Source organism: Prionailurus bengalensis, chromosome A2, assembly GCF_016509475.1.
Source record: "Prionailurus bengalensis isolate Pbe53 chromosome A2, Fcat_Pben_1.1_paternal_pri, whole genome shotgun sequence".
NCBI classification, from domain to species: domain Eukaryota; kingdom Metazoa; phylum Chordata; class Mammalia; order Carnivora; family Felidae; genus Prionailurus; species Prionailurus bengalensis.
Genome location: NC_057348.1, coordinates 21489217 through 21514056, shown reverse-complemented (window position 1 = coordinate 21514056; position 24840 = coordinate 21489217). Strand labels below are relative to the sequence as shown.

The window sequence follows — 24840 nt, the reverse complement described above, 5'->3', positions numbered from 1 at the left end:
TCAGCCAGGTCACGATCTCGCGGTCTGTGAGTTCGAGCCCCGCGTCGGGCTCTGGGCTGATGGCTCAGAGCCTGGAGCCTGTTTCCGACTCTGTGTCTCCCTCTCTCTCTGCCCCTCCCCCGTTCATGCTCTGTCTCTCTCTGTCCCAAAAATAAATAAACGTTGAAAAAAAAATTAAAAAAAAAAAAAAAAAAAAAAAAAAAAACCATGCCAGAATTTGGCCAAATCACAGTGCAGTGGCTTGGATGGTTATGAGAGTTCTTTGCATTTCTTAATGTACAAGCTTAAGTGTTTAGGGGGAAATGTACTGGTCTCCTCAATTTCTTTTGAAATGCATAAAAATAAGATGTATGGCTAGATGCATACCTGAACCATTGTGTGATAAAGCAAACGTAACAAATGTTAGTTGTAGAATCTAGTCTGTCATCCTCGATTAGAATGGGAATCTCAGGAGGGCAGGGACTTTGTCGGCCTGGCACACGGTAGGCGGTCGATAAATTATTTGTAGAAAGAAGGACCAATACTTTCAAAGCACTTAGATCACGTAGGTAGAAACTTCCCTGCTTTTATTGTTGCTCGCACCCGGAAGTTCCCGGCGGTGGAACCGAAGCACAAGGTCCGCGCGCAAGGACCAGAGGAGTCGCTCTGGCCGTCCTGAGCCTGGGCTCTATGGCGGTCCTCCCGGATAGCGGAACCGCTCTGGCTGCCTGGCGCTTCGGCTCTGTGGTGGATGTTTCCGGGCCGCCGGAGCGTGCGCGGTGCTGCGTTGGCTGGGATCGCTATGGCAGCGGCGTCGCTGTGGGCCCGGCTTCCGTACTCGCATCGGGGCCCGGCAGTCTCCGCAGCCTCCAGTACCGCGGCATCTCGGGCATGAGCGGGGTCTCCCGCCGCGGCCCGCTACCCTGGCCGCCGCTGCCGCCGCATCCCAGCTTTGGGCCGGCGCCGGGAACATGCCCCTGGCCGCCTACTGCTACCTGCGGGTCGTGGGCAGGGGCAGCTACGGGGAGGTGACGCTCGTGAGGCACCGGCGGGACGGCAGGCAGGTCGGCGGGGTTGGGGCCCGGCAGGGGTGGAGGGCAGGCAGCGGTATGCCGAGGCCGCTGTTCAAAGGCTAGGCGCGGAGAGGTCTAAAGGAGACTCACTTGGGATGTCCCTTCTTAAGCGAAACCTCCCCATACCACCAAGAGTAGGCCAGGCCGTACTGTCATATGCGCCCCAAACTGCCTGTAGTTCTTTATAGTGTTAATTGTTGTGCTTGATCTACACACCCTCTCCACTCTGACAATTCCGTGAGATCATTCATTCCTAGAATCTCATACAGCGCCTGGCAAGGATTACTCTTTGGACGAAGGGCCCCATACATCTGACCTGGAGACTACTGGACTCGCTTAAAACTCAGTTCATCACTTTCCCGCCAAACCTTTCACGGTCCCCATTTTAGTGAGTAGTACCACTTGCCATCCAGTTGCCCAAGCTGGCCATACCCGGAAGTCATTCTTGACACACACCACCGCCACCATTCACCTGCCCACTAAGCCAGCAGGCCTGTTCTCTATCCAGTGGTACCCCCCACCTCCCCCATTCCAGGACATCATTATCTTTAGCTGAGTTGTGGCCATGGCCTCCACTGGTCCTCCCTGCCACATGGCTTACTCTTGAACCCATCATTTTCATTGCCATCTCCGTGATCCTTCTAAAACTTAACACTAATGTTGCCACTCCTTTCTTTAAAGCACTTTATCCCCTGACCCTCAGGATAATGAGCCAGTTCTTTAAAGTGGTTTATAAGTAGGGTGACCATATAATGTATCATACAAACTGGGACAGTTCTGAAACTAAAGGGAGGTGCTATTAATAATGACACCAGGATAGGGACAGTGCCCCAGGCAAGCTGAAAGGAGATGTCCCTTCAAGTATAAGGCCCTCTAGACTATTCTGCCTGGTGTCAGGTGCTGGTAGCTCTGCCTGGAACACAAGTTCAGGCATAAGAGATTTGTTCAGAAATCGGGGAGGTGGGGGAGGTCATTGGATTTTTTTTTGAGTGGAGAATGGGGTATTGGTTGTAATAATAGCCCCTCACATGTGAGCAGCAGTTAATGTTTTACAAAGCACATTTATATATGTGTTTGTTGAATAATGAGTTGGTCAAGGGCAATGTATTAGGTGTCAGAGGATCCTGATTTTTTTTTTTTTTGATGGGAATAATTTTTAATGTTGAGAATCAGTGATTTTTAACCTTATTAGGCCATGGATCCCTTTGATTATCTAATGCAATCTGTGGACCCATTCTGTCTGCAGCTGTATTTTCAAGCCATATATTATATACTTTTGTAGGGGAAACTTAGAGGTTAAGGAATCTCACGGATTTTACGATTGATCCAGTTGTATGTTCACATGGACTCCTCTTTTATCCATTAATGAAATTATAAAATGCAGATGGGAAGTATAAATTTTTTGTGACCCTCCAGTCTGCTATAAGTCCAACCTGTTGAAAGTATTAGTAAGTGATAGCAAATCTTTTTCCCAATTTTGCGCTTTGTGAATAACAAAATGAATAGGTTATCTGATAGGCTCCGGGAGGTTGGTTTTGAGGACATTCAGGAGAACCCTTAAATACTCTTAAACCTATAAAACTGTATGCTTATATGCACACTGTAAAATCATATGTTTTCTCTGTAGTATGTCATCAAAAAGCTGAACCTCCGAAACGCCTCTAGCCGAGAGCGGCGCGCTGCTGAACAGGAAGCTCAGCTCCTGTCTCAGTTGAAGCACCCTAACATTGTCACCTACAAGGAGTCATGGGAGGGAGGGGACGGTCTGCTGTACATCGTCATGGGCTTCTGCGAAGGAGGTGATCTGTACCGAAAGCTCAAAGAACAGAAGGGGCGGCTTCTGCCTGAGAGTCAGGTGGTGGAGTGGTTTGTTCAGATCGCCATGGCTCTGCAGGTACTGTCCAGACTCCCAGCATTCCATTTGCTCCAAGGTGACAGGCGGAGGGCAGGTGGATTTTAGGAAAATGCTTCATGAAAAAAAAAAATGTATTTAAAAAAAAAAATCCAGGGGTGCCTGGGTGGCGCAGTCAGTTAGGCGTCTGACTTCAGCCAGGTCACGATCTCGCGGTCTGTGAGTTCGAGCCCCGCGTCAGGCTCTGGGCTGATGGCTCAGAGCCTGGAGCCTGTTTCCGATTCTGTGTCTCCCTCTCTCTCTGCCCCTCCCCCGTTCATGCTCTGTCTCTCTCTGTCCCAAAAATAAATAAACGTTGAAAAAAAAAATTTAAAAAAAAAAAAAAATCCATTTATGAGGTGGACCCAGTCCCTCTCACCATAGCATTCGAGTGTTTCTGAATAAATGATGTCTATGTTGAGGTAGACATGGATTTTGGTTTGCGGGGGATGCCAGTTCTCTATTCACTTAATATTTATAGCAAAATCAATTTTAAGGGCCCCGAGTCGACAAAGAGCAAAGAATGACCGTTTCTGTTACCAGCTGGTCAGCTATGTCATACCGCAAGGTGGTTGGGTTAATTAATATGCCGAAACTGTGGGGATTTGGGCTTTAACCCTGCTGTGGCAGAGTGAGTAGAAATGCAAGATATGTTTGTGTTTGAATATATGCATAGTCAAAAGTGAGACTGTTTATGAAATACTACTCTGGAGCTGAGCAGACTTGTCCAGAAATGATTGACCTTGTTTAAATTCTAAGGTACTCTCTCTAAATAAGAGTTATCTGGTTATATTTGAAAATGTTATTAAGCTGAAGATTTCATGAGTGTGAGGGAATGTGTATCTGACTCTGTACAAGTTGTCTTTCTACCTTCAGTGGGAATTTGTAAGTGTATTTTAACTGGAACCATTTAATGCTAAATGGTAACATTGTCAAGGCACCGGGAACAATTTTGAAGATTATTGGGCACACTATGCATGGAACTTAATTCCTTGCTTTGGAAAGTTGTGAATCAGACTTTTTGTTTAGAGATTTTGTAAAACAATAGTGTTTTGTTATGTAGATAACTGAGATTATTTAACTCATGCAATTGTTGCTGGTATGTAAGAAGACAGGAATAAGTAAGTAGGTCAGCATATTAATATTTAATGAAGTTTTATTTCTGTCCTCAGTATTTACATGAAAAACACATCCTTCACCGAGATCTGAAAACTCAAAATGTCTTCCTGACAAGAACAAACATCATCAAAGTGGGTGATTTGGGAATTGCCCGGGTGTTAGAGAACCACTGTGACATGGCCAGCACTCTTATCGGCACACCTTATTACATGAGCCCTGAACTGTTTTCGAACAAACCCTACAACTATAAGGTAGGATTGGGCTGCATATGCCAGTTCACCTTGTCTCTAGGACAGTATTCGTAACTTCAGAACTCATCAGATAGAAGAATTATCTGTGAATTGGCTCAAGGAAAATGTCTGGTTTTGTTTTTGTTTTTTTAAGAGGTAAAATGTAAGTAAGGCATTCTGACATTTAACTGTTTACTGTTTTTCTTTTCTAGTCTGATGTTTGGGCTCTGGGATGCTGTGTTTATGAAATGGCCACCCTGAAGCATGCTTTCAATGCAAAAGACATGAATTCTTTAGTTTATCGGATTATTGAAGGAAAGGTAAAGAATATTCTGGAACTAATTGTTTTAATATTTGGAGCAAAGTTACTTTAATGCACCTTTGTAAGTAGCTATTGGCAAAAATGAGTAATCATTGATGTCAGTTGGATAGGTAAGAATGGTAGGTCCCTTCTATGGGGAAGGTTGAACTAGAAACAGACAGGATTAGGGGCGCCTGGGTGGCTCAGTCAGTTGAGTGTCCGACTTCGACTCAGGTCATGATCGTATGGCTCATGAGTTCAAGCCCCACATTGGGCTCTGTGCTGACAGATCAGGGCCTGGAGCCTGCTTTGGCTTCTTTGTTGCCCTCTCTGTCTGCCCCTTCCCCACTCACACTTTGTCTCTCTCTCTCTCTCTCTAAAATATATATATTTAAAAAAAAGAAACAGAGGGGATTAATATTTTTTAATATTAATTTGTGAAGGTGGCTTAATTGTTCTGAAGAGTTGGCTTTTTGAAAACCTCTACCTTATAACCACAAAATGTGCAGGTGCCCTGAGGGAATATTGGTAGCATCTTATAAGTAGTTTGGGTTAAATGAGTCCCACCTAAAATGAGTCTACTCTGGGCAAGAAGTACCCATTCTATTCCCAGCTTGCTCAGTAGCTGGTGGTTGAAGGACACTTTGCAACAATGTAAAATAATAATAAATAAAAATAAAGTGAGTCTACTCATTGAACATGTTGCTCCTTTGATGATTATCGCAATCACAAGTAAGCAGTTAAGAACTGCAGAAAGCAATGTGTGTAACATAGACACCAGAGTGGCCAACTTTCTATGTTAGTTCTGTAAGTCTGGTTGTCCTCTCTAGTGTGAGGCATCTGTACCCACCCTTAAGTTTTAAAGCTATAACCCACTCACTGATTTTAATATTATGCCAATTAAATAATTTTAAATATTGAATAAATAAATAATTTTAATTTATTTAAATTAATAAATAATAAATAATTTTATTTTATAAATAAAATTATAATTTTATTTATAATTTTAAATATTTTAATTTAAATAATTTTAAATAATTTTATTATTAAATAATAATTTTAAATATTATTTAAAAATATTTAAATAATAATTTAAATAATTTTAATAAATAATTTTAAATGATTTTAAATATTGAAAACACACGATTTTAATAATTGTAATTTTAAATTTTGAATAATAATTTAATTATTTATTTAATTAATAATTTTAAATAATTTTAAATATTTTTATATTTAAATAAATATTTATTTATTTCAATTCTCATCTATCCTCTGGAGATAACCATTACTAACACTTGTGTGTGAAGCCTTCCTAGCATTTTCCTGTCTATATGAAAACATACATGTCTTTATTAGGCGTGCACATACACACACAGGTACTTTTATTTTTATTTATTTATTTTTAATGTTTAGTTTTGAGAGAGAGAGAGAGAAAAAAAATGAATGAGTAGGGGAGGGGCAGAGAGAAAGTGGGGACAGAGAATCCAAAGTGGCTCTGTGCTGACAGCAGAGAGCTGTATGTGGGGCTCGAACTCACAAACCGTGAGTTCGTGACTTGAGCTGAAGTCGGATGCTCCTGTGGGTAATTTTTTCCAATAATATTGGGAAACCTCTACCTTTTCTTTCAGACTTTGCTTCACAAGATCGTAGTAGTAATTGTGATATCATTTCTCTTTGTAGCTGCCACCGATGCCGAAAGACTATAGTCCAGAACTAGCAGAACTAATAAGAACAATGCTGAGCAAAAGGCCTGAAGAAAGACCCTCTGTGAGGAGCATCCTGAGGCAGCCTTACATAAAGCGCCAAATCTCTTTGTTTTTGGAGGCCACAAAGGCGTAAGATACTTCCCTTGCAAATAGGTGGCTAGATAGACGGAGTAAAAGAAGGTAGCTTGTATAATTTTCGTATGTTAGAATTTATGGTGATTTTTAAATTTTTATTTATTATTTTCTTAAGTTTATTTATTTATTTTGAGAGAGTGAGAGTGAGAGAGTGCATGTGAACGAGCCGGTGAGGGCAGAGAGAGAGGGGGAGAGAGAATCTGTACTGTCAGCAGAGAGCCTGACGAGGGGCTTGAACTCACAAACCTCGAGATCATGACCTGAGCCGAAATCAAGAGTCAGATGCTTCATGGGCTGAGCCACCCAGGTGCCCCGGTGATTTTTTGTTTTTAAACATGAAGGAAAATTGTGTGATTATGGCATGTGTTGAGGTTTACTTAATTGCTAAAATCAGAAATATAAGGAACCATTTAGAGAATGACTTTAAATTCCTCAGAGGATTCCAAGACCTATCAATTACAATTCTTTCAAAAGAATATATATTTTAGAAACCATATGAAAGTGAGATTGTCTAAGAAGCCTCTTACATTATGTGCCATGTAAGATAATAGTCATGTTTAAGAATGAGCACTCAAATTTGAGAGCTTTTGTAAGTTTCCCTCTTCACTCATATAAATTTCTCAAGAGAAAAGTTTCTTTGGCAGGTGTTACCTTCACTAAACAGCTGTTTCAGGATCTAAGAGTTAGGGCTGGACAAGAGCTTCGTGATCTGTGTCTTGTGACATGTTAGATTTGAGAGCAATACTAGAGAGGCCCCAGGGGATAAAGAAAGACCATCTTTTTATTTACATTGTCTATAATTTGGCATCAAACAGACCTTTGGCCTTCCACAGCACTGGTCTCACCCTCCCATTGAATTCTCCAAAGGGTTATTAGTTAGCTCAGTTGTAGAAATGTCACACTAAAAGAGTTGGGGATATTAATCCTCTACACTTTTATTCTGCAAGTCCAGGCTGAGCATACTCTGAAACTTGGCAAAGCAGTTGTGATTTAATCACAAACATATGAAACTTGAAAATTATGCCGGTTCTTCTGTACATAAGGTAATTTCTCATAGATTTTTTATTTTGGAATAGTCTTGTATTTACAGACAAGTTGCAGAGAGAGCACAGAGAGTTTATGTATACCCGTCACCCAGTTTCTCCTGTTGTAAACATTGACATACCATAAATGGCATCAGTGCCTTACTGTTGACTGAACTCCAGACTTTATTTGGCTTTCGCTAGTTTTTCTACTAATGTCCTTTTTCTGCCAGGATCCAATCCAGGATATCATACTACATTTAGTCCTCCTGTCTCCTTAGTCATCTTGTGTCTGTGACAGTTTCTCACTTTCTTTGTTTTTCATGACCTTGATTGTTTTTGAAGAGTACTGGTCAAGGGTGCCTGGGTGGCTCAGTCTGGTTAAGCATCCAACTCTGGATTTTGGCTCAGGTCATGACCTCATGTTTCATGAGATTGAGCCCCTGCATCAGGCTGTATGCTGGCAGCACGGAGCTTGCTTAGGATTCTCTCTCTCTCTCTCTCTCTCTCTCTGCCCCTCCCCTGCTCACAGTCTCCCTCCCTCCCTCTCTCTCTCTCTGTCTCTCTCTCTCTCTGTCTCTCTCTCTGTCTCTCAAAATAAATAAATAAACATTAAAAACAAAAGTACCGGTCAGGTGTTTTGCAGAATGCTGCTGCCTGGTTTTTGGAAGACTATTCTCTCTAAATGGAGTAGTTCTATGGTTCTTATAATACATACACACATTTCTCCATATATGTAAAAACCTTTAATCTTCACTGTACTGATGATAATTTTTTTCTTTCCTTCCTCATAAAGAAAGACCTCCAAAAATAATATTAAAAATGGTGACTCTAAATCGAAACCTGTTGCTGCAGTGGTTTCTGGAAAGGCTGAATCAAATCATAAAGTCTTTCCCCTCCAGCCTCACTCTTCTGAGGGCTCCAAGACATATGTAATGGTATGTTTCGTTTTAAAGGGTATGTATTTTAGCAACTATTAAAATAGTAGGTATTCAAAGCAAGTTACATAACATCAAGTTAACCATTTTAAAGTAAGTCATTAATTGCATTTAGTACATTCACAATGTTGTGCAACCCCCATCTCTATCTAGTTCCAAAACATTTCATATCACCCCAGAAGGAAACCCCAGACCATTAAGTAATCATCCTCATTCCCTGTTCCATCCAGTCCCTGGAAACCACCAATGTGTTTTCTGTCTCTATGGATTTGCCTACTCCAAGTATTTCATATAAATGGAACCATATAATAAGTGACTTTTCGCGTCTGGCTTCTTTCACTCAGCATGATGTTTTTGAGGTAGCATGTGTCAGCACTTCATCAGTTTTTATGTCTGAGTGATACTCCGTTATATGTGTGCACCACAGTTTGCTTATCCAGTCATTCACTGGTGGGTATTGAATTGTTTCCACCTTTTGGCTATTGGTATGAACATTTGGGTACAAGTCTTTGAGTCTCTGTTCTCAGTTCTTTTGCGTATATACGTAGGAATGAAATTGCTGGGTCATATGGTAATTCTGTGTTTACTTTCTGAGGTACTACAATGCCGTTCTCCAAAGTGGTTGCACCATTTTACTTTCCTACCAGCAGTCCACAAGAGTTCTGGTTTCTCCACAACCTCAGCAGCTCCTGTGACTTTCTACTTTTCTCATTCTAGCCATCCTAGTGGATGTGAAATGCTGAGTGTAGTCTGGGTTTGCATTTCCCTGATGACCAATGACATAGAGTCCCTTCCCATAAGCTTCTTGACCATTTGTATTTGTTCCCTCAAGAAATGTCTGTTAAGCCCTTTGCCCGTTTTTTAATTGAGTTTTTTGTAGTTTTGTTGTTGAGGTCTAAGAGTTCTTTCTATTTTCTGGACACTAGCTCCTTATCAGAGATATGATTTACGAATATTTCTTCCCATGCTATATAGTTTGGCTTTTTTACTTTTTTTTTTTTTTAAGTTTATTTATTTGTTTTGAAAGAGAGATAGAGTGAACATGAGCAGGGGAGGGGCAGAGATGGGGGAGAGAGAGAAAAGGGAGGGGAGGGGAGGGGAGAATTCCAAGCAGGCTCCACACTGGCAGTGTAGAGCCAGACACGGAGCTCGAACTCACAAACTGTGAGATCATGACCTGAGCCAAAATCCAGAGTCAGATGCTTAACAGACTGAGCCACCCAGGTGCCCTGGCTTTTTACTTTCTTGATAATGTCCAGTTATACACAAAAGTTTTTAATGTTGATGAAAGCCAATTTATCTTTTTTTTTTTCTTATGTTGCTTGTACTTTTGGTGTCCTATCTAAGAATCCTGTGCCAAATCCAAGTTCATGATGACATATGGCTATGTTTTTTTCTAGGAGTTTTATAATTTTAGCTCTGTTATCTAGGTTGCTGATTCATTTTTAAATTTTTAAATTTTCTTTTATTGTGAAATATCTATGACATAGAATTTGACATTTTGAACCATTTTTAAGCATACAATTTAGTGGCCTTAACTACACTCACAGTGTTGTGCAACCATCACCACTATCTTCCAAAAACCTTTCATTGCTCCAAGCAAACTCTGTGCTCATTAAGCAATAGTCTCCCATTCCTCCCGTTCCCAGGCCCTGGTAACCTCTAATCTACTTTCCGTCTCTAGGAGTTTACCTGTTCTACATAAGTTAATCATACAATAATTGCCCTTTTGTGTCTTGCTTATTTCATTCAGCATGTTTTCAAGGTTCACCCATGTCATAGCATGTGTCAGTACTTCACTCCTTTTAATGGCTTTATAATATTCCATTGTATGTGTATATTATATTTTGTTTATTCATCTGCTAATGGACATTGAGGTTGTTTCCACTTTTAGGCCAGTGTGAATAACGCTGCTCTAAACACTGGTGAGCAAATAACCTGTTTGAGTCTTACTTTTCAGTTCTTCGAGATATTTACCTAGGAGTGAGATTCCCAGGTTGTGTGATGATTCTATGTTTAATTCTGAGGAACCTGCCATTCCTTTTGAGTTAATTTTATGGGGTGTGAGGAGTGCTGTAATAAATGAGAAGCCTATTTTCACTCAGGGTGAAGACAAATATTTGTCCCAGGAGAAACCCATGGTCACTGGCCCCTTGAAGTCACCAGCAAGTCTGAAAGTCCACACCTCCAAGCTGGACGTGAGCAATACTGCAGAATCACTAGCCACGATCAGTAGAGTGAATATTGACATCCTACCTTCAGAAAGGAGGGACTCACTGAAAGATGGCTTAGTTCGGGAGAATGAGCTAGAAGGTAAATGTGGTATTTCTCAAGTGAAGGAGAAGCTGCAGGATGGCACGAAGCCCAGCACTCACCCCAGAAACCTGATTCCCACATGGTCCTCTGGTGATGTCGCTGGGGGAAGGAATGACCGACTGAATCCTCTGCAACCCCTAAACACAGACCAAAAGCCAAAAGACCAGGTGAGTGATACGCATGAGGTGTTGGTTTCAGAGAGATGACTGGAAAGTGCAGTTATGAAGGTGTGGCTCGTGTTGTTTGTCCTGTTCTAGTTGGTGTTTTGGGAAAGTTAGTTACTCTGTGTACCAGTTTAAACATGCCACAAACTGGGGTGCTTGGGTGGCTCAGTCGGTTAAGCATCTGACTTTGGCTCAGGTCATGATCTTGTGGCTCGTGAGTTTGAGCCCCATTTTGGGCTCTATGCTGACAGCTCAGAGCCTGGAGCCTGCTCTGGATTCTGTGTCTCCCTCTCTCTCTGCCCCTCCCCTGCTCACTCTCTGTCTCTCTCTCCTTCAAAAATAAATAAACATTAAAAAAAATTTCTTTTTAAATAAACATTACACAAACTAAAGGATAGGACCCAGGGCTTCTTAGATCCCTTCTGTGCCCTGGCATAGGGTATTTGGTGGAAGCAGGGTACTTGTATGTTTTGTCCCATTTTTTTGTCACTCTTCCGTAGGCCTCCACATGGATGGGTAGTTCCAACAAGTAGGTAACATCACATTTCTTCTTGCTCTTGAAAAGTTAGTGATTGATCTCATTTCTTAAGAATAAAAAAATATATATATGTATTGGAACCAAAGGGGAAAGAAAAGAAGGAGAAAAGCAAATGAGCAAAAGGATTTTGATACTAAGAGACTGTTCTGAGTAAATTTAAAGGTTAACTTTTACTTGAATTTGGAAAGAAGCCCGAGTTAAATGAAGCATGGCAATAGCTGAGGATTAGAGAGAAAGCCAGAACATTTGGTGAACTTTACGTTTTTATATGTAAAATATTCTAAAAATATATTTAAGTTGTATATTAACTGTTTTTATAATATGCTAAATATATTTGATATCATTTTTATATAGATATATAAAACTATTTTATACATTTATATTCAAATGTTTCTAATAAAATTTTATTTTTGTGGAAAAGCCCACGTGTAATGCTTTTGTCACTTAAAGTCATTAGACAGAAGTCTTAAGCTTTCTTTGTTTGGACACTGGGATTCTTAGTACTTTGTAGATAAAATTATGTGTTCTGCTTGGCTCTCAAATTATATTCAGGTATACTTCTTTCATTTTTTTCTAATTTCACAGTACTAATTCAATGATTTTTAGTCTGTTTATAGAGTTATACAATCATACTGTCTTATTCCCAAACATTTTTTGTAATGTTTATTTTCTTTTTTGAGAGACCGAGAGCATGCATGCAAGCAGAAGCAGGGGAGGAGGGGCAGAGGGAGAGAGAGAGTCCCAAGCAGGCCCCACACTCAGCATGGAGCCCAACTAGGGGCTTAATCCCACCACCATGAGATTGTGACCTGAGCCGAAATCAAGAGTCAGAGGCTTAATGGTCTCAGCCACCCAGCTGCCCCAGAACATTTTTATAGCCTCAAAAATAAACCCTATACCCACTAATAGTCACTCTCTAGCCCGTGCAACCATTATTTGTATGGATTTGCTTATTCTGAGCATTTCATGTACAGGCATACTTCAGAGATATTGCGGGTTCAATTACAGATCATTGCAATAAAGCGAACATTGCAGTACCGGTGTCACATGAAATTTTTGGTTTCCTGGTGCATGTAAGAGTTATGTTTACATTATAGTCTAACCATCATCTGAGCTTTCAGGAAATCGTAATCTTTTTGCTGGTGGAGGGTCCTACCTCAATGTTGATGAGTGCTGACCAATGCCGTAGGTGCTGAAGGGTTAGGGTGACTGTGGCAATTTCTTTAAATAAGACAGCAGTGAAGTTTTTGATACATTGGTTGACGCTTCCTTTTCCTTGAACACTTAGAAGCCATCGTAGTGTTAGTAATTGGCCTAATTTTCATATTGTTATGTCTCAGGGAGTTAGAAGTCCCAAGAAGATGGAGAGAGGTGGGGGAATGGCCAGTAGGTGGAGCAATCATAACACACGCATTTATCAGTTAAGTTCTCCATCTTTTATGGGCACAATTTGTGGTGCACCAAAACAACTACAATAGTAACATCACAGATCACCATAACAACTATTATACTATTGAACATTTGAAATATTGTGAGAATTACCAAAACGTGACAGAGTCATAAAGCAAGAAAATGCCGTTGGAAAGAATGGTGCCGATAGACTTGGTCATTGCAGAGCTACCACAGACTTTCCGTTTGTAAAAAATACAGTATCTGTGAAGCGCAATTAAGTGGAGTATAATGAAATGAGGTAGGCCTAGAAATAGGATCATAAATTTAGGGACTTTTGTGTCTGGCTTCTTTTACTTAGCATAATGTTTTCAAGATTTCTTCATGTTGCAGCATATACCAGTATTTCATTCCTTTTTAAATTGCCAAATAAATTCACTGTATGTATATACCATGTTTTATTTGTTCATTCATCAGTTGATGAACATTTGGGTTGTTTTCAGTTTTTGGTTACTATGGGTGATTCTGTTATGAGCATTCTTACACATAAGTTTTTGTGTGGATGTACGTTTTCAGTTCTCTTGGGTATGTATCTAAGAGTGGAATTGCAGGGTCTTACGTATGCTAATTCTATGTTTAACTTTTTGAGGAACTCTAAAACTGTTTTCCAAAGCAACTGCATCATTTTACTTCCCAACAATATACAAGAGTTGCAGTTTCTCCACATCCTCACCAATACTTGCTATTTTCTGTTTTGTTTTATTTTTTTCCTAGCTTATCTTAGTGAGTGTGAAGTGGTATCTTACAGTGGTTTTGATTTGCATCTCCCTAATGACTGTGTTCAGCATCTTTTCATGTGCTTATTGGCCTTCTGTATACCTACTTTGGAGAAGTACTGTTTCAGATGCTTTGCCCACTTTTTAATTGGTTTATTTATCTTTTTATTGTTGAATTGTAAGAGTTCTTTATTCTAGATGTCAGTCCCTTACCAGGTATAAGATTTGAAGATATTATTTCCCTTTCTGTGAGTTCTCTTCATTTTCTCGATGGTATCCTTTGAAGCACAAGAGTTTGTAATTTTGATACAGTCCGGTTTTGTCTATTTTTTCTTTTGTCACTTGTGCTTTTGGTGTTATGGATACCTATCCCTATGTTTTCTTCTAAGAGTGTATAGTTTTAGCTCTTACATTTAAGTCTGTGACCCATTTGAGTTAAATTTTTGTGTATGGTGTGAAGAAGGGGTCCAGCTTCATACTTTCGTATGAACGTCAGCTTGTCTTAGCACCATTCATTAAAAGATTGTTCTTTCTCCATTGAATTGTCTGGGCATTCTTGTTGAAAATCAATAGACTATAAATGTAATGGCTTATTTCTAGACTCTTAGTTCTGTTCTGTTGATCTGTATGTCTGCCCCCTGTCAGTAACACAGTCTTAATTATTGTAGAGAAGTTGAAGTCTTTCAACTTTCTTTTTTAAATGTTTATTTTCGGGAAAGAGAGTGTGCACACATGTGTGCACATATGCAGGAGAGGGACAGAGACAGAGGGAGACAGAGGATCCAAAGCAGGCTATGTGCTGAGAGCAGATAACCCAATACAGGGCTCAAACTCATGAACCATGAGACCGTGACCTGAGCTGAAGTCAGTCACTTAACTGGGCCACCCAGTCACCCCCAACTTTATTATTTCTTAGTATTGTTTTGGCTATTTGGGGTCCTTTGCATTTCCATTTTAAGACCAGCTTGTTAATTTCTGCAAAATGGGCTGAGATTTCAATAGGCATTGAATCTGTAGATCATTTCCAGAGTATTGCTATCTTAATATTTAAGTCTTACAGTCCATTAATATGAGATGTCTTTCTATTTATTTAGGTCTTTAACAGACTTTTTGCTGTTTAGTGTTCAAGCCTTGCACTTCTTTTATTAAATTCATTTTTAAATATTTTATTCCTTTTGATACTACTATAAATGGAGTGGTCTTAATTTTATCTTCATAGTGTTCTTTGCTTGTGTATAGAAATACAGTTGATTTTTGCATATCGGCCCTATGTCCTACAACCTTGAACTCATCTATTCTCTATTGGTTCTAATAATTTTTTTAATGTTTATTTTGAGAGAGAGTGCAAGCAGGTGAGGGGCAGAGAGAGAGGGAGAGAGAATCCTAAGCAGGCTCTGTGCCGCCAGCATAGAGCCCGATACCGGGCTTGATCTCACAAACCGTGAGATTATGACCTGAGCCAAAATCAAGAGTTGGATGCTTAACGGACTGAGCCACCCAGACCCCCTTTAATAATTTTTTTATAATGAACTGTAGGATTTTCTGAATACAATATCATATTATCTGCAAATGGAGATGGTTTTATTTCTTCTTTTCAGATGTGGTTGCCTTTATTTCTTTTTCTTGCCTAATTGCCCTGGCTAGAACCTCCAGTATGGTATTGAGTAGAAGCAGTGAAGGTGGACATCTTTGTCTTGTTCCTGATCACTATCTTTTTTTTACATATAATATATCACACGGGTTTTTTGTTTCTCTGATAGAACTTGATGTCTAGCATTTCCTCTTTTTTGTTGTTGTTGTTGTTGTTGTTACTGTTTTTATTGATAAAGGTAGAAGTTTTTTAGGACCAATTGGATTTCATTGAGAAATGAATTGCTTAAGTCATTTGTTCTGTCATTCTTGTATCTGTATAAACTTTATTTGAACATCCTATACTTATCAGCAGAGAAAAATTTATTTCACTGTCCAGAATTATATCACTATTTATTATCAGGGTCTCCTTGTTCAGCCAGCTTATTGTATAATATTGTAAACATGTAATCATTTGCTATATTTTTTTGTATAATGTTACATGGACTCGAAATAATAAATTTACAAATTATTTTCTTACAGGAGTTGTTAGTTTGTGTTTGGCAGAGAACCTAAATGGTAGATGATAATGACTCTTAGAAAGCAACCTCAGGGCAGGACTCCTGGGTGGCAGGACTTGGTTAAGTGTCTGCCTCTTGATTTTGGCTCAGGTCATGATCTCATGGTTTGTGAGTTCAAGCCCCATGTTGGGCTCAGTGCTGACAGCATGGAGCCTGCTTGGGATTCTCTCTCTCTCTCTCTCTCTCTCTCTCTCTCTGCCTTCCCCTGCTTACATACTCTCTCTGTCTCTCAAAAAATAAATAAATAAACATAAAAACATTTTTTAAAAAGCAACCTCACCTTGTATTAACATTGCATTTTTTGTTTTTCTTTCTACAATGTACCACACAGGGGCTCTTGATAAAAATGTGCTGCTTGAATGAGATTCAATTACCAGTGTCCATCTGTCAGATGTTCTGATAGTTAAAAATTGTTTAAGAAGTAAACATAAAGGGCACCTGGGTGGTTCAGTTGGTTGAGCATCTGATTCTTGATTTCGGTTGGGGTCATGATCCCAAGGTTGTGGGACTGAGCCCTGCTTTGGGCTCCACACTCAGCATGGAGCCTGCTGGGGATTTGAGGATTCTCTCTCCCTCTCTCTCTCTCTCTCTCTCTCTCTCTCTCTCTGCTTCTCTTCCCTGCTTGTGCATACTCTCCCTGTCTCTCTCTTAAAAAAAAAAAAAATGGAGAAAAAAGAAATGTAAAAATCTATTTTGTTTTAATAATTTGTATGCATTTGTTTCTAAAACCAGCTATCCTAATAAAATACTAAGTCCTTTGTGATCTTTATAACTTAGAAGGTAATTTACCTTATCACTACTGCTAGGAATAGCTCCTGTTTTTTGAGCATCTAGTATGTGCTAGACAGAGTCCTAAGTACTTGAATGCACCATCTCCTCCAACCTGCTTCAGTCAGGCAGTGTGAGTGAGGTATTATACCGCTTTATCGAGGAGGAAACTGAGGTTCAGGAGTATTAAGTTTCTCAGATAGGATTCCATTTGACTCCAAACCCAGTGCTGTTTTCTTGGTGCTTTTTAGGGTGTATCCAAATAACTGATATTTACTTGGGAAGTATGTATATATTAAATTGGATTTCATTTAAAATGTTTCCTAGTTTTCCGAATACAAATCCTATTAAAAGTTATGAAAAGAAGTATTTTTTTAAAACATGAATCGAACGTCAGTAGTTTGGGTTAATAACAATCTGAGTAATGTAATTAAAATAATTACTTACTTTTATTTGGAAAAAGAGGAAAAAAAGCCAGAAAATGTGGATAACCAATGTCAGCATTTTGTCTTTGCCTGTCCACACTGCAAATGAGCATTCATTTTGATAAAGACACTCCTCATTTCCATTTATAATTTTAATATAGTTTGGTCACTTGGAAGTTCAAGACTATCTCATTATTCTGTTTTCTTTTTTGTTTGTTTAATTTCATTATTCTTAAGGATCAAGTTGCTGGTGAGTGTGTTCTAGAAAAACCAGGCAGGACCAACCCAGGTTTACAGCCACACAGCTCCAGGTCTGAGCCTTCCCTCTCTCGACAACGACGACAGAAGAAAAGAGAACACCCTGAACACAGTGGGGAAAGGACACAGGTCAGCGGAGATCTCTTTGAAGTAAGTCACTGTGCTGTTGCTTGGGAAATAGACTTTATTTAGAATGACTAACAGTTGCCAAAAAGACACATAAGAAATGCAGGGAACATATGGAGAGGGGTAGCAATGGCAAGATGCTAAATATTAGTTTTCAAATGTCAGTGAGTTGGAAACAGAGTAAAGATCTTATCTTTTCCATCAAAAATGGACAAATCCTCTTGAGAGTTAAAGGAACAGGCTAACAAGAGTATTTCTCTGATCCCTCCTGTGTTATCCTGATGAATAGTTTCTCCCTTATCTTCTGCATAGAATCATGTCTACACCTCATTTCTTTCACAAGCACCCTGTCTATAAGCTTCTCAGATGGTAATTCACTTTTGGCAGAGTTTCTTTCCAATAAAATGCAATGTTTTGAATTTCTTGAGAGCAAATCACTGCCAAATACATAGGAGACTTACTGGTAGGGGAACTTTGGAAGTGGTTGTATATGAAACTGATAATTCCCACCTCCCCTTTTTAATTATTTAAGTTCCAAGAGGCTCCTCCTCGACTTTTGCCTTCTCTTCCCACTATTGGAAAAACGGATATCACATTATCACAAAAAGATGCTGAAAATCAAAGTAAAGTGGTCATTGGGTCTACTGTGAGCTGTTCGAGCAGCAGGGAGGTGCCATCATCCAAGGTTTGTTGGAGTGTATATTGGATTTGTTTCAACCTTCTTATAAAACTTTTTGGTTGTAAAAATCCTATATATATTGTGAAGTTTTCTGTTGAAACATCTTAGCCCTGCCTTTTGCCAAACAATGGAGGGGACAAATTTGTGATTCTCAGCAGAAGCTTTCATTGAAATGGACAGATTCTATAGTTCCAGGGATGGTTGCTTCCACTTAATTAAGGAGACCAAAGTAGATCCTGAATGTAGGAAATGCAAAATTTTCCGTTTACCCTTCCAAAAATGAGTACTTCCCAGAAATGAGTGTTCTGATCATTCTAGCTAGTAGTTGTAACCAGGATGTGACTGGTTTCAAACACGTTCCTTTAAAGGCCTGTGGAAGGCCTGTCCTGTAGTGCTGGATGATAATGTCACGCATTCCAGGTGTTCTAAAAATAGTGAGAAGGAATGAAAGTAACGGACTTTCTTTAAAAGGATCGACCATTATCAGCAAGAGAGAGGAGGCGACTAAAGCAGTCACAGGAAGAGGTGTTCCCCTCAGGTAAAGTTTTCTCTTTCCTTCATCTATTGGAGGTTGTTGGTATGGCTTATGGATGTAGCATTGGTTCTGATTGTGAGATGTGAAGTATTTTCAGCATCAGTGATCCATCTGGGAAACAGATTTGGGAGAATTTTTAAAATTTCTTGGTAAATCTTTTAAAAAATCAGCATATGCGGCTGTTGGGTCTGGAACTTGTATTATCAGAGGAAAAGGATATTAAAAAGAGAGCAAGAGGGGTTTGAGTGGCATTAACTCCTGGGAGATTTCAGACAGGAAATGGAGTGAGTGTTCAGTTTGTTTCCATGTTCAGATTCTGCTGGTCAAAGAGTGGTGTCTTCTCAGGAACAGAGAGAGGAAGCTGGGAGAATGGTGCTTCCCTGGGCTGAGGGCTGTGATCATTCTTATCGCTATCATCTAAAAACAGTACTAGCAGTTTCCATTTATTGAATGCTGACTATGTCTCAAGCATTATGGTAAGCGTTTTAAGAGCATTGTCTCATCTCATGTTTACAGTAGCTGTCAAAGGCAGGCAGCATTATCTCCATTTTGCAGCTGAGGAAACTGAGGCTTGGAGGGCTTAAATAGCTTGCCCAGGGTCACAGCACCGGTAGACCTAGAGCTGAGGTTTGAGCTGAGGTGTCAGGGACCAGAGTGATGATGAATATGCTGTCTGAGGTACTTCTGGGCTGGCACTTGCTGGGGTATCTTTCATATCCTGTGTAAAGCCCACTTCTTTTGGGGCCAGCCCACTACAAACAACTGCTGGGGTGGTCACTTTTTCAGGCCCTTCAGTGAGGAGAGCTTCTCTGAGTGCATCAGGACCAGGGAAACCACCAGAGGAAGGCCAGCCCACCCCTGGCCGATGGTTGTCTTCTGACTGCTGTGCGGCTCAGGTATATTACATAGTCCTATGGAAAGGGGGGACGTGTCTATATCATCTGGCAAGCCTAATACAGTAAGCCTCATAACTGCCAGCTCCATTTATTTCTGGGACAGAACTGACTTAAGTTCTGCCTTTTCACTTTTTTTTTTTTTTTTTTTTTTTTTTGAGAGAGAGAGAGAGAGAGAGAGAGAGAGAAAGTGCTCACAAGGGAGAGGCAGAGGAAGAGAGAATTTTAAGCATGGACGTGGAGCCCAACACAGGGCTTGATCTCCCAACTGTGAGATCGTGACCTGAGCTGAAATCAAGAGTCTAATGCTTAACTGACTGAGCCACCCAAGCACCCCACCTTTTCACTTTTGATAAGGAAAAGAACTGGTGAATAATAATTAAGAAGGTTATTTTTGCACCATTAAGGGAATGAGTTTTACAGATGCTCTTATAAGCAGTTGGTAGGTTAGTTGCTATCTTTCTTTAGGTAGTATTTAAAACAAGACTTTAAACAGCTTCCATTAGGCAACCTTTTGCTTATTCTGCTTTGTAACCAATATACCCACCTACCTGGCCAAATTTTAGTCTCACTTGCTTATTATCTTTGCTCAGTTTCCTGTTTGTGTCAGAGTTCATTACCTTCTCGCCTAGGGATGATGTAGGGGCAGCACCTAGTGGCTAAATGGGTAATTGCAGGTTTCCAACCCATTTTCACTTTTTTGTGTATTGATACCTTAGGAAAAATGATCCATTTTTCTGTACTGCACTTTCTGACATTATTTCTAGGAGCATATAATTATTTTTAAAAACAGAAACTTCTTGCTCTTGAAAGTAAGGAAGATTTGTTTCTTTAACAATATTCTATGAATAAATTGTTTCACTAATTAAGACAGTCTTCTCCATTGTCTAAAGTTTTAAGGTTTGTGTGTAATTAAGTCAAGTACTCCTTTAAAGTATTTTAGCAAAGAGTCTCCGATATAAACTGAGGTTTCTTTTATTTATGTGGCATTTTTTCTAGTTTAAAATTCTTTAGAGCACCAGCCCTCTGCGTGGGAGTTGGAGTACCAGAACTGTTTGTCCACTCGCCTCTGGAAAGAAAATTTATTCATAGCTGAGACTTTCCAGGGCCTTGTAAAATTTCCCCTTAAGGTTCTTCACGGTTCACTTGTGTACTTTATAGGTGAACTAGGACATCATTTGGGGAAAGTAACTTCAATTTTTATATCATTAGATTGTCCGGTTAAATTGGATGTAGGTGTGTGTTGTATGTAGACATTGCATCTGAGAGTGTTGCATGCATTACATTCTGGTTGTGTTGTCATGTGGAATTGTGTTTTTCCAAACATTAATAGGAAAAGAAAGTCATCCACTGTCTCTCTGAGGATGAATTAAGTTCTTCTACAAGTTCAACTGACAAATCAGATGGGGATTCCAAAGAACGGTATGTTCTTATTTTTCTGTCTTCTTTCATAAGCAATTTCTGTTTGAATTAATCCTAAATATACGTTTGTCATAGTGTTCAGACCTGCAGTGCTGTCATCGATAACATTATAAATGGGTTTTGGTACATGTTAGAGCTAAAAATAATCTCTTCTAATGAACACATCTGATTTCATTCAGAATTCTTCTAGAATGTCTTTCAAGATCTATGGGTTTATAATTTTCATCAGATCCGTGAAAATTTTGGCTGTTACTTCTTCAAAATTTTTTTGGATCCCTTTTTGCCTTCTTGAGGATTTTAATTACCTATATATTAGATTGTTTAAAGTTGTCCCACAGCTCACTGATGGCGTTCATGTGTTTTAGACTTTTTTCTGTTTCATTTTTCATAGATTCTACTGCCATATCTTTGAGTTCACTAGTGTTTTCTTCTACAGCATCTAGTTTGCTAATCTTATCTCATGTATTTAACATAGTGTACTTTTAATTTCTAGGAGTTCTATTTGGGTCTTTTTATATCTTCCGTGCCTCTCCTTAAGATGTTAATGCTTTCCTCTACCTTGGACATACGGAATATATTTATAATAACCACTTAAGTGTCCTTATCAACTAATTCTATCACTTGTGTCACTTTTGGGTCTGTTTCTATTAACTGATTTTTTTCTCTTAATAAAGGTGTGCTATTTTCCTGCTTCTTTGCATGTTTGATACTTTTGGCTGGATGTCAGACATTGTCAATTTTATCTCATTGGGAGCTGGTATTTTTGTATTGCTTGATATTCTTGAACTTTATACATGGCTGTAATTAAGTTACTTGCAAATAGTTGGGCAGAATTTTTTTTTTTTTTTCAACGTTTTTTATTTATTTTTGGGACAGAGCGAGACAGAGCATGAACGGGGGAGGGGCAGAGAGAGAGAGGGAGACACAGAATCGGAAGCAGGCTCCAGGCTCTGAGCCATCAGCCCAGAGCCCGACGCGGGGCTCGAACCCACGGACCGTGAGATCGTGACCTGGCTGAAGTCGGACGCTTAACCGACTGCGCCACCCAGGCGCCCCTAGTTGGGCAGAATTTATACATAGAACCTGGAGCTTCTTTCTGGCTCTTTCCTTTCTAAAATTTCACTCTCTAGTGGCTATGATTGAACTTTGTCCTTTGTCTCTGCAGGCCAGAAAGACTGTGGGTTTTCTTTTGTACTTTAGCTGCCTATGGCCCTTAGGCTAAAAGGTGTTGACGCCCCTACAGAACCTGCATACAGGTTTTGTATATGCTCCATTGTCTTCACATACTTGAGTTTTAATTTTGTTGGGTTTATACTTATTATTTACAGAAGGGTCTGTCTATAAGAGCTTACTTGCCTATTTAGAAGAAATTCCTGAAGGTTGTTTTGCATCTAATTTTTTGATGAAAAATTCTCATAAAGCCAATGAAATCACAAGGGGACTTATTTTCTCCCCCCACCTCCCCCCAGGAAAGGTCATACAAATGAAATGAGTGACTTGGTCCAACTGATGACTCAGACCCTAAAATTAGACCCTAAGGAGAGCTGTGAAGATCTCCTCGTTCCAGATCCAGTGTCAGAATTTAAACTTCATCGGAAGTATCGAGATACGCTGATACTTCATGGGAAAGTTGCAGAAGAAGCTGAGGAACTCCATTTTAAAGAGCTACCCTCTGGTGATCAGTTTATTCTTTTACAGCAAACTGGAAAGCATGTTTATTGGAGAAATGTGTCACACCAAGAAGCTAATGCTCCCAAAATGTTTTTGCTTTTTTTTTAAAATTATTTTCTTTCAATAACTCCATAAAAGGCATATCTTGTTTTATGCAATAGTTGTGTTCCTGAAAAGTTGCATGCAAATTGTTTTTAAAAAATAAATATAAATAAAATGCATGTTTGGGTTTTTCATGTGGCTTTTCTTCAAATTAGATAGCTGTGGATTTAGGTTTAAGAGGTTGGTAACGAGACATGAAGTGTAAGTTCATGTATACATTTGTAGTCATTAAAAATACATGAAGTGCTTAAACCAAGCTCTTGTCAAAGTGAAAAAAATCTTAACATGACAAGATTTTTACAAAAACATGTTCTTGTTGCAGTGAAGTGTTTATTTTTCCCTATCTTTGTTATTTCTTTTTAGCTATCATGCCAGGTTCTGAAAAGATCAGAAGAATAGTTGAAGTCTTGAGAGCTGATGTAATCCAGGGCCTGGGGATTCAACTTTTGGAGCAGGTGTATGATCTTTTGGAAGAGGAGGATGAAGTGGAGAGAGAGGTGAGTGTCCCATCAGCCTAATGTGTCAACTGCTTGTGCGATGGAATTCTTTTTAACAGACTTTTGAAATTATCCATTTCACGCATTTAAAGCATACAATTCAGGGGCGCCTGGGTGGCGCAGTCGGTTAAGCGTCCGACTTCAGCCAGGTCACGATCTCGCGGTCCGTGAGTTCGAGCCCCGCGTCAGGCTCTGGGCTGATGGCTCAGAGCCTGGAGCCTGTTTCCGATTCTGTGTCTCCCTCTCTCTCTGCCCCTCCCCCGTTCATGCTCTGTCTCTTTCTGTCCCAAAAATAAATAAACGTTGAAAAAAAAAAAAAATTTTAAAGCATACAATTCAGTGGTTTTTAGTATGTTCACAGAATTGTACAGCCATTACCACAGCTGATGTTAGAACATTTAATACCTCCAAAAGAGAGCCTGTATTGTCACCCTCCATTGTCCCCAAGCCCTCCACCCCTAAGCAGCCACTGATATTTCTGCGTCTGTAGATTTGCCTGTTCTGGACATTTCATTTAAATGGAATCATACACAACATGTGGTCTTTTGTGATTGGTTTCTCTCAGCATAATGTTTTCAAGATTCATCCATGTTGTAGCATATATCAGATACTTCATTGTTTTATATGGTCAAATGCTATTTATTCCATTCTGTAGCTATCCCACATTTTGATTATCTGTTCATCAGCTGATGGACACTTAGGTTTCCACTTTTTGGCTATTATGAGTAATGCTGCTGTGAACATTTGTGTACAAGTTTTTGTGTGGACATAGGTTTTCATTTTTCTTGGGTATGCATCTAGGAGTGGAAATTGCTAAATCATATGGAAAGTCTGCGTTTAACGTTTTGAAGAACTGCCAGACTCTTTTCCAAAGCAGCTGCACCATTTTACGTTCCTACCAGCAACGTATGAGGGTTCTAATTTCTCCACATTCTTGTCAACTCTTGTTAGTGTCATCATTTTGATTACAGCCATCCTAGCGGGTAGGAATCCCTAGCTGGGATTTTTATTAGAATGATATAAGATCTTGCTCTAAATAAATTCTAGTTTTGGGGCATCTGGGTGGCTCAGTCAGTTAAGCATCTGAAACTTGATTTCGGCTCAGGTAATCTCGCGGTTTATGTGATTGAGCTCCACATCGGGCTCTGGTCTGCGCTAACAGCATGAAGCCTCCTTAGGTTCTCTACCCCCACTGTTTCTATACTGCCTTTTATCCTCTATGCATTTGTCTGTAGTTTTCTGTGTATATACACATCCATCACATTCATATATGTATCATAGGCTTTTTTTGTTTTGTTTTAAAGCCCAAATAGAATTATACTGTACACAGTTTTGTAACATGTAATTTTTACATAATGGTACAACTGAGCTTAGAAGCATAGTCAGCTTCTTGTGGTAACAATCACTTGATCGATCCTGTGCTTTTGAGGCCTTTGCTCTTTTCCTACTGTCACAGGGCTATTTCCTGATTGAGATGACACTCACTTTGGGTCATGTAGGTTATTCTCCAGTGAGTCAACTGCATTACATCACACCTGCATAAGAAAACTTTCAGAGTAGGGGCACCTGGGTGGCTTAGTTGGTTAAGCGTCTGACTTCGGCTCAGGTCATGATCTCGCTGTCCATGAGTTCAAGCCCCGTGTTGGGCTCTGTGCTGACAGCTTGGAGCCTGGAGCCTGCTTCAGATTCTGTGTCTCCCTCTCTGCCTCTCCCCTACACATGCTCTGTCTTTCAGAA

General features: G+C 39.7%; 1 protein-coding gene across 4 annotated transcripts in view; it reads left to right on the top strand.

Annotated features, from left to right (window-relative positions):
- The first annotated feature begins 728 nt into the window (after nucleotides 1-728).
- The window catches only part of NEK4 (NIMA related kinase 4), a 47658-nt gene continuing 23546 nt past the window's right edge, over nucleotides 729-24840 (top strand). The window contains exons 1-15 of one of the 4 annotated variants that reach the window (XM_043587613.1): nucleotides 731-1043; nucleotides 2680-2946; nucleotides 4116-4313; nucleotides 4505-4612; nucleotides 6274-6428; nucleotides 8253-8394; nucleotides 10500-10877; nucleotides 17158-17328; nucleotides 17837-17989; nucleotides 18455-18521; nucleotides 19305-19414; nucleotides 20745-20833; nucleotides 22303-22508; nucleotides 22970-23103; nucleotides 24560-24712. In XM_043587613.1, coding sequence (XP_043443548.1) covers nucleotides 951-1043; nucleotides 2680-2946; nucleotides 4116-4313; nucleotides 4505-4612; nucleotides 6274-6428; nucleotides 8253-8394; nucleotides 10500-10877; nucleotides 17158-17328; nucleotides 17837-17989; nucleotides 18455-18521; nucleotides 19305-19414; nucleotides 20745-20833; nucleotides 22303-22508; nucleotides 22970-23103; nucleotides 24560-24646 — 2358 coding nt within the window. In that variant the 5' untranslated portion in view covers nucleotides 731-950 and the 3' untranslated portion in view covers nucleotides 24647-24712. Of the gene's footprint in view, nucleotides 1044-2679; nucleotides 2947-4115; nucleotides 4314-4504; nucleotides 4613-6273; nucleotides 6429-8252; nucleotides 8395-10499; nucleotides 10878-17157; nucleotides 17329-17836; nucleotides 17990-18454; nucleotides 18522-19304; nucleotides 19415-20744; nucleotides 20834-22302; nucleotides 22509-22969; nucleotides 23104-24559; nucleotides 24713-24840 lie in introns of those variants that run through there. The other 3 variants (XM_043587612.1, XM_043587614.1, XM_043587615.1) reach the window with 3 other exon arrangements.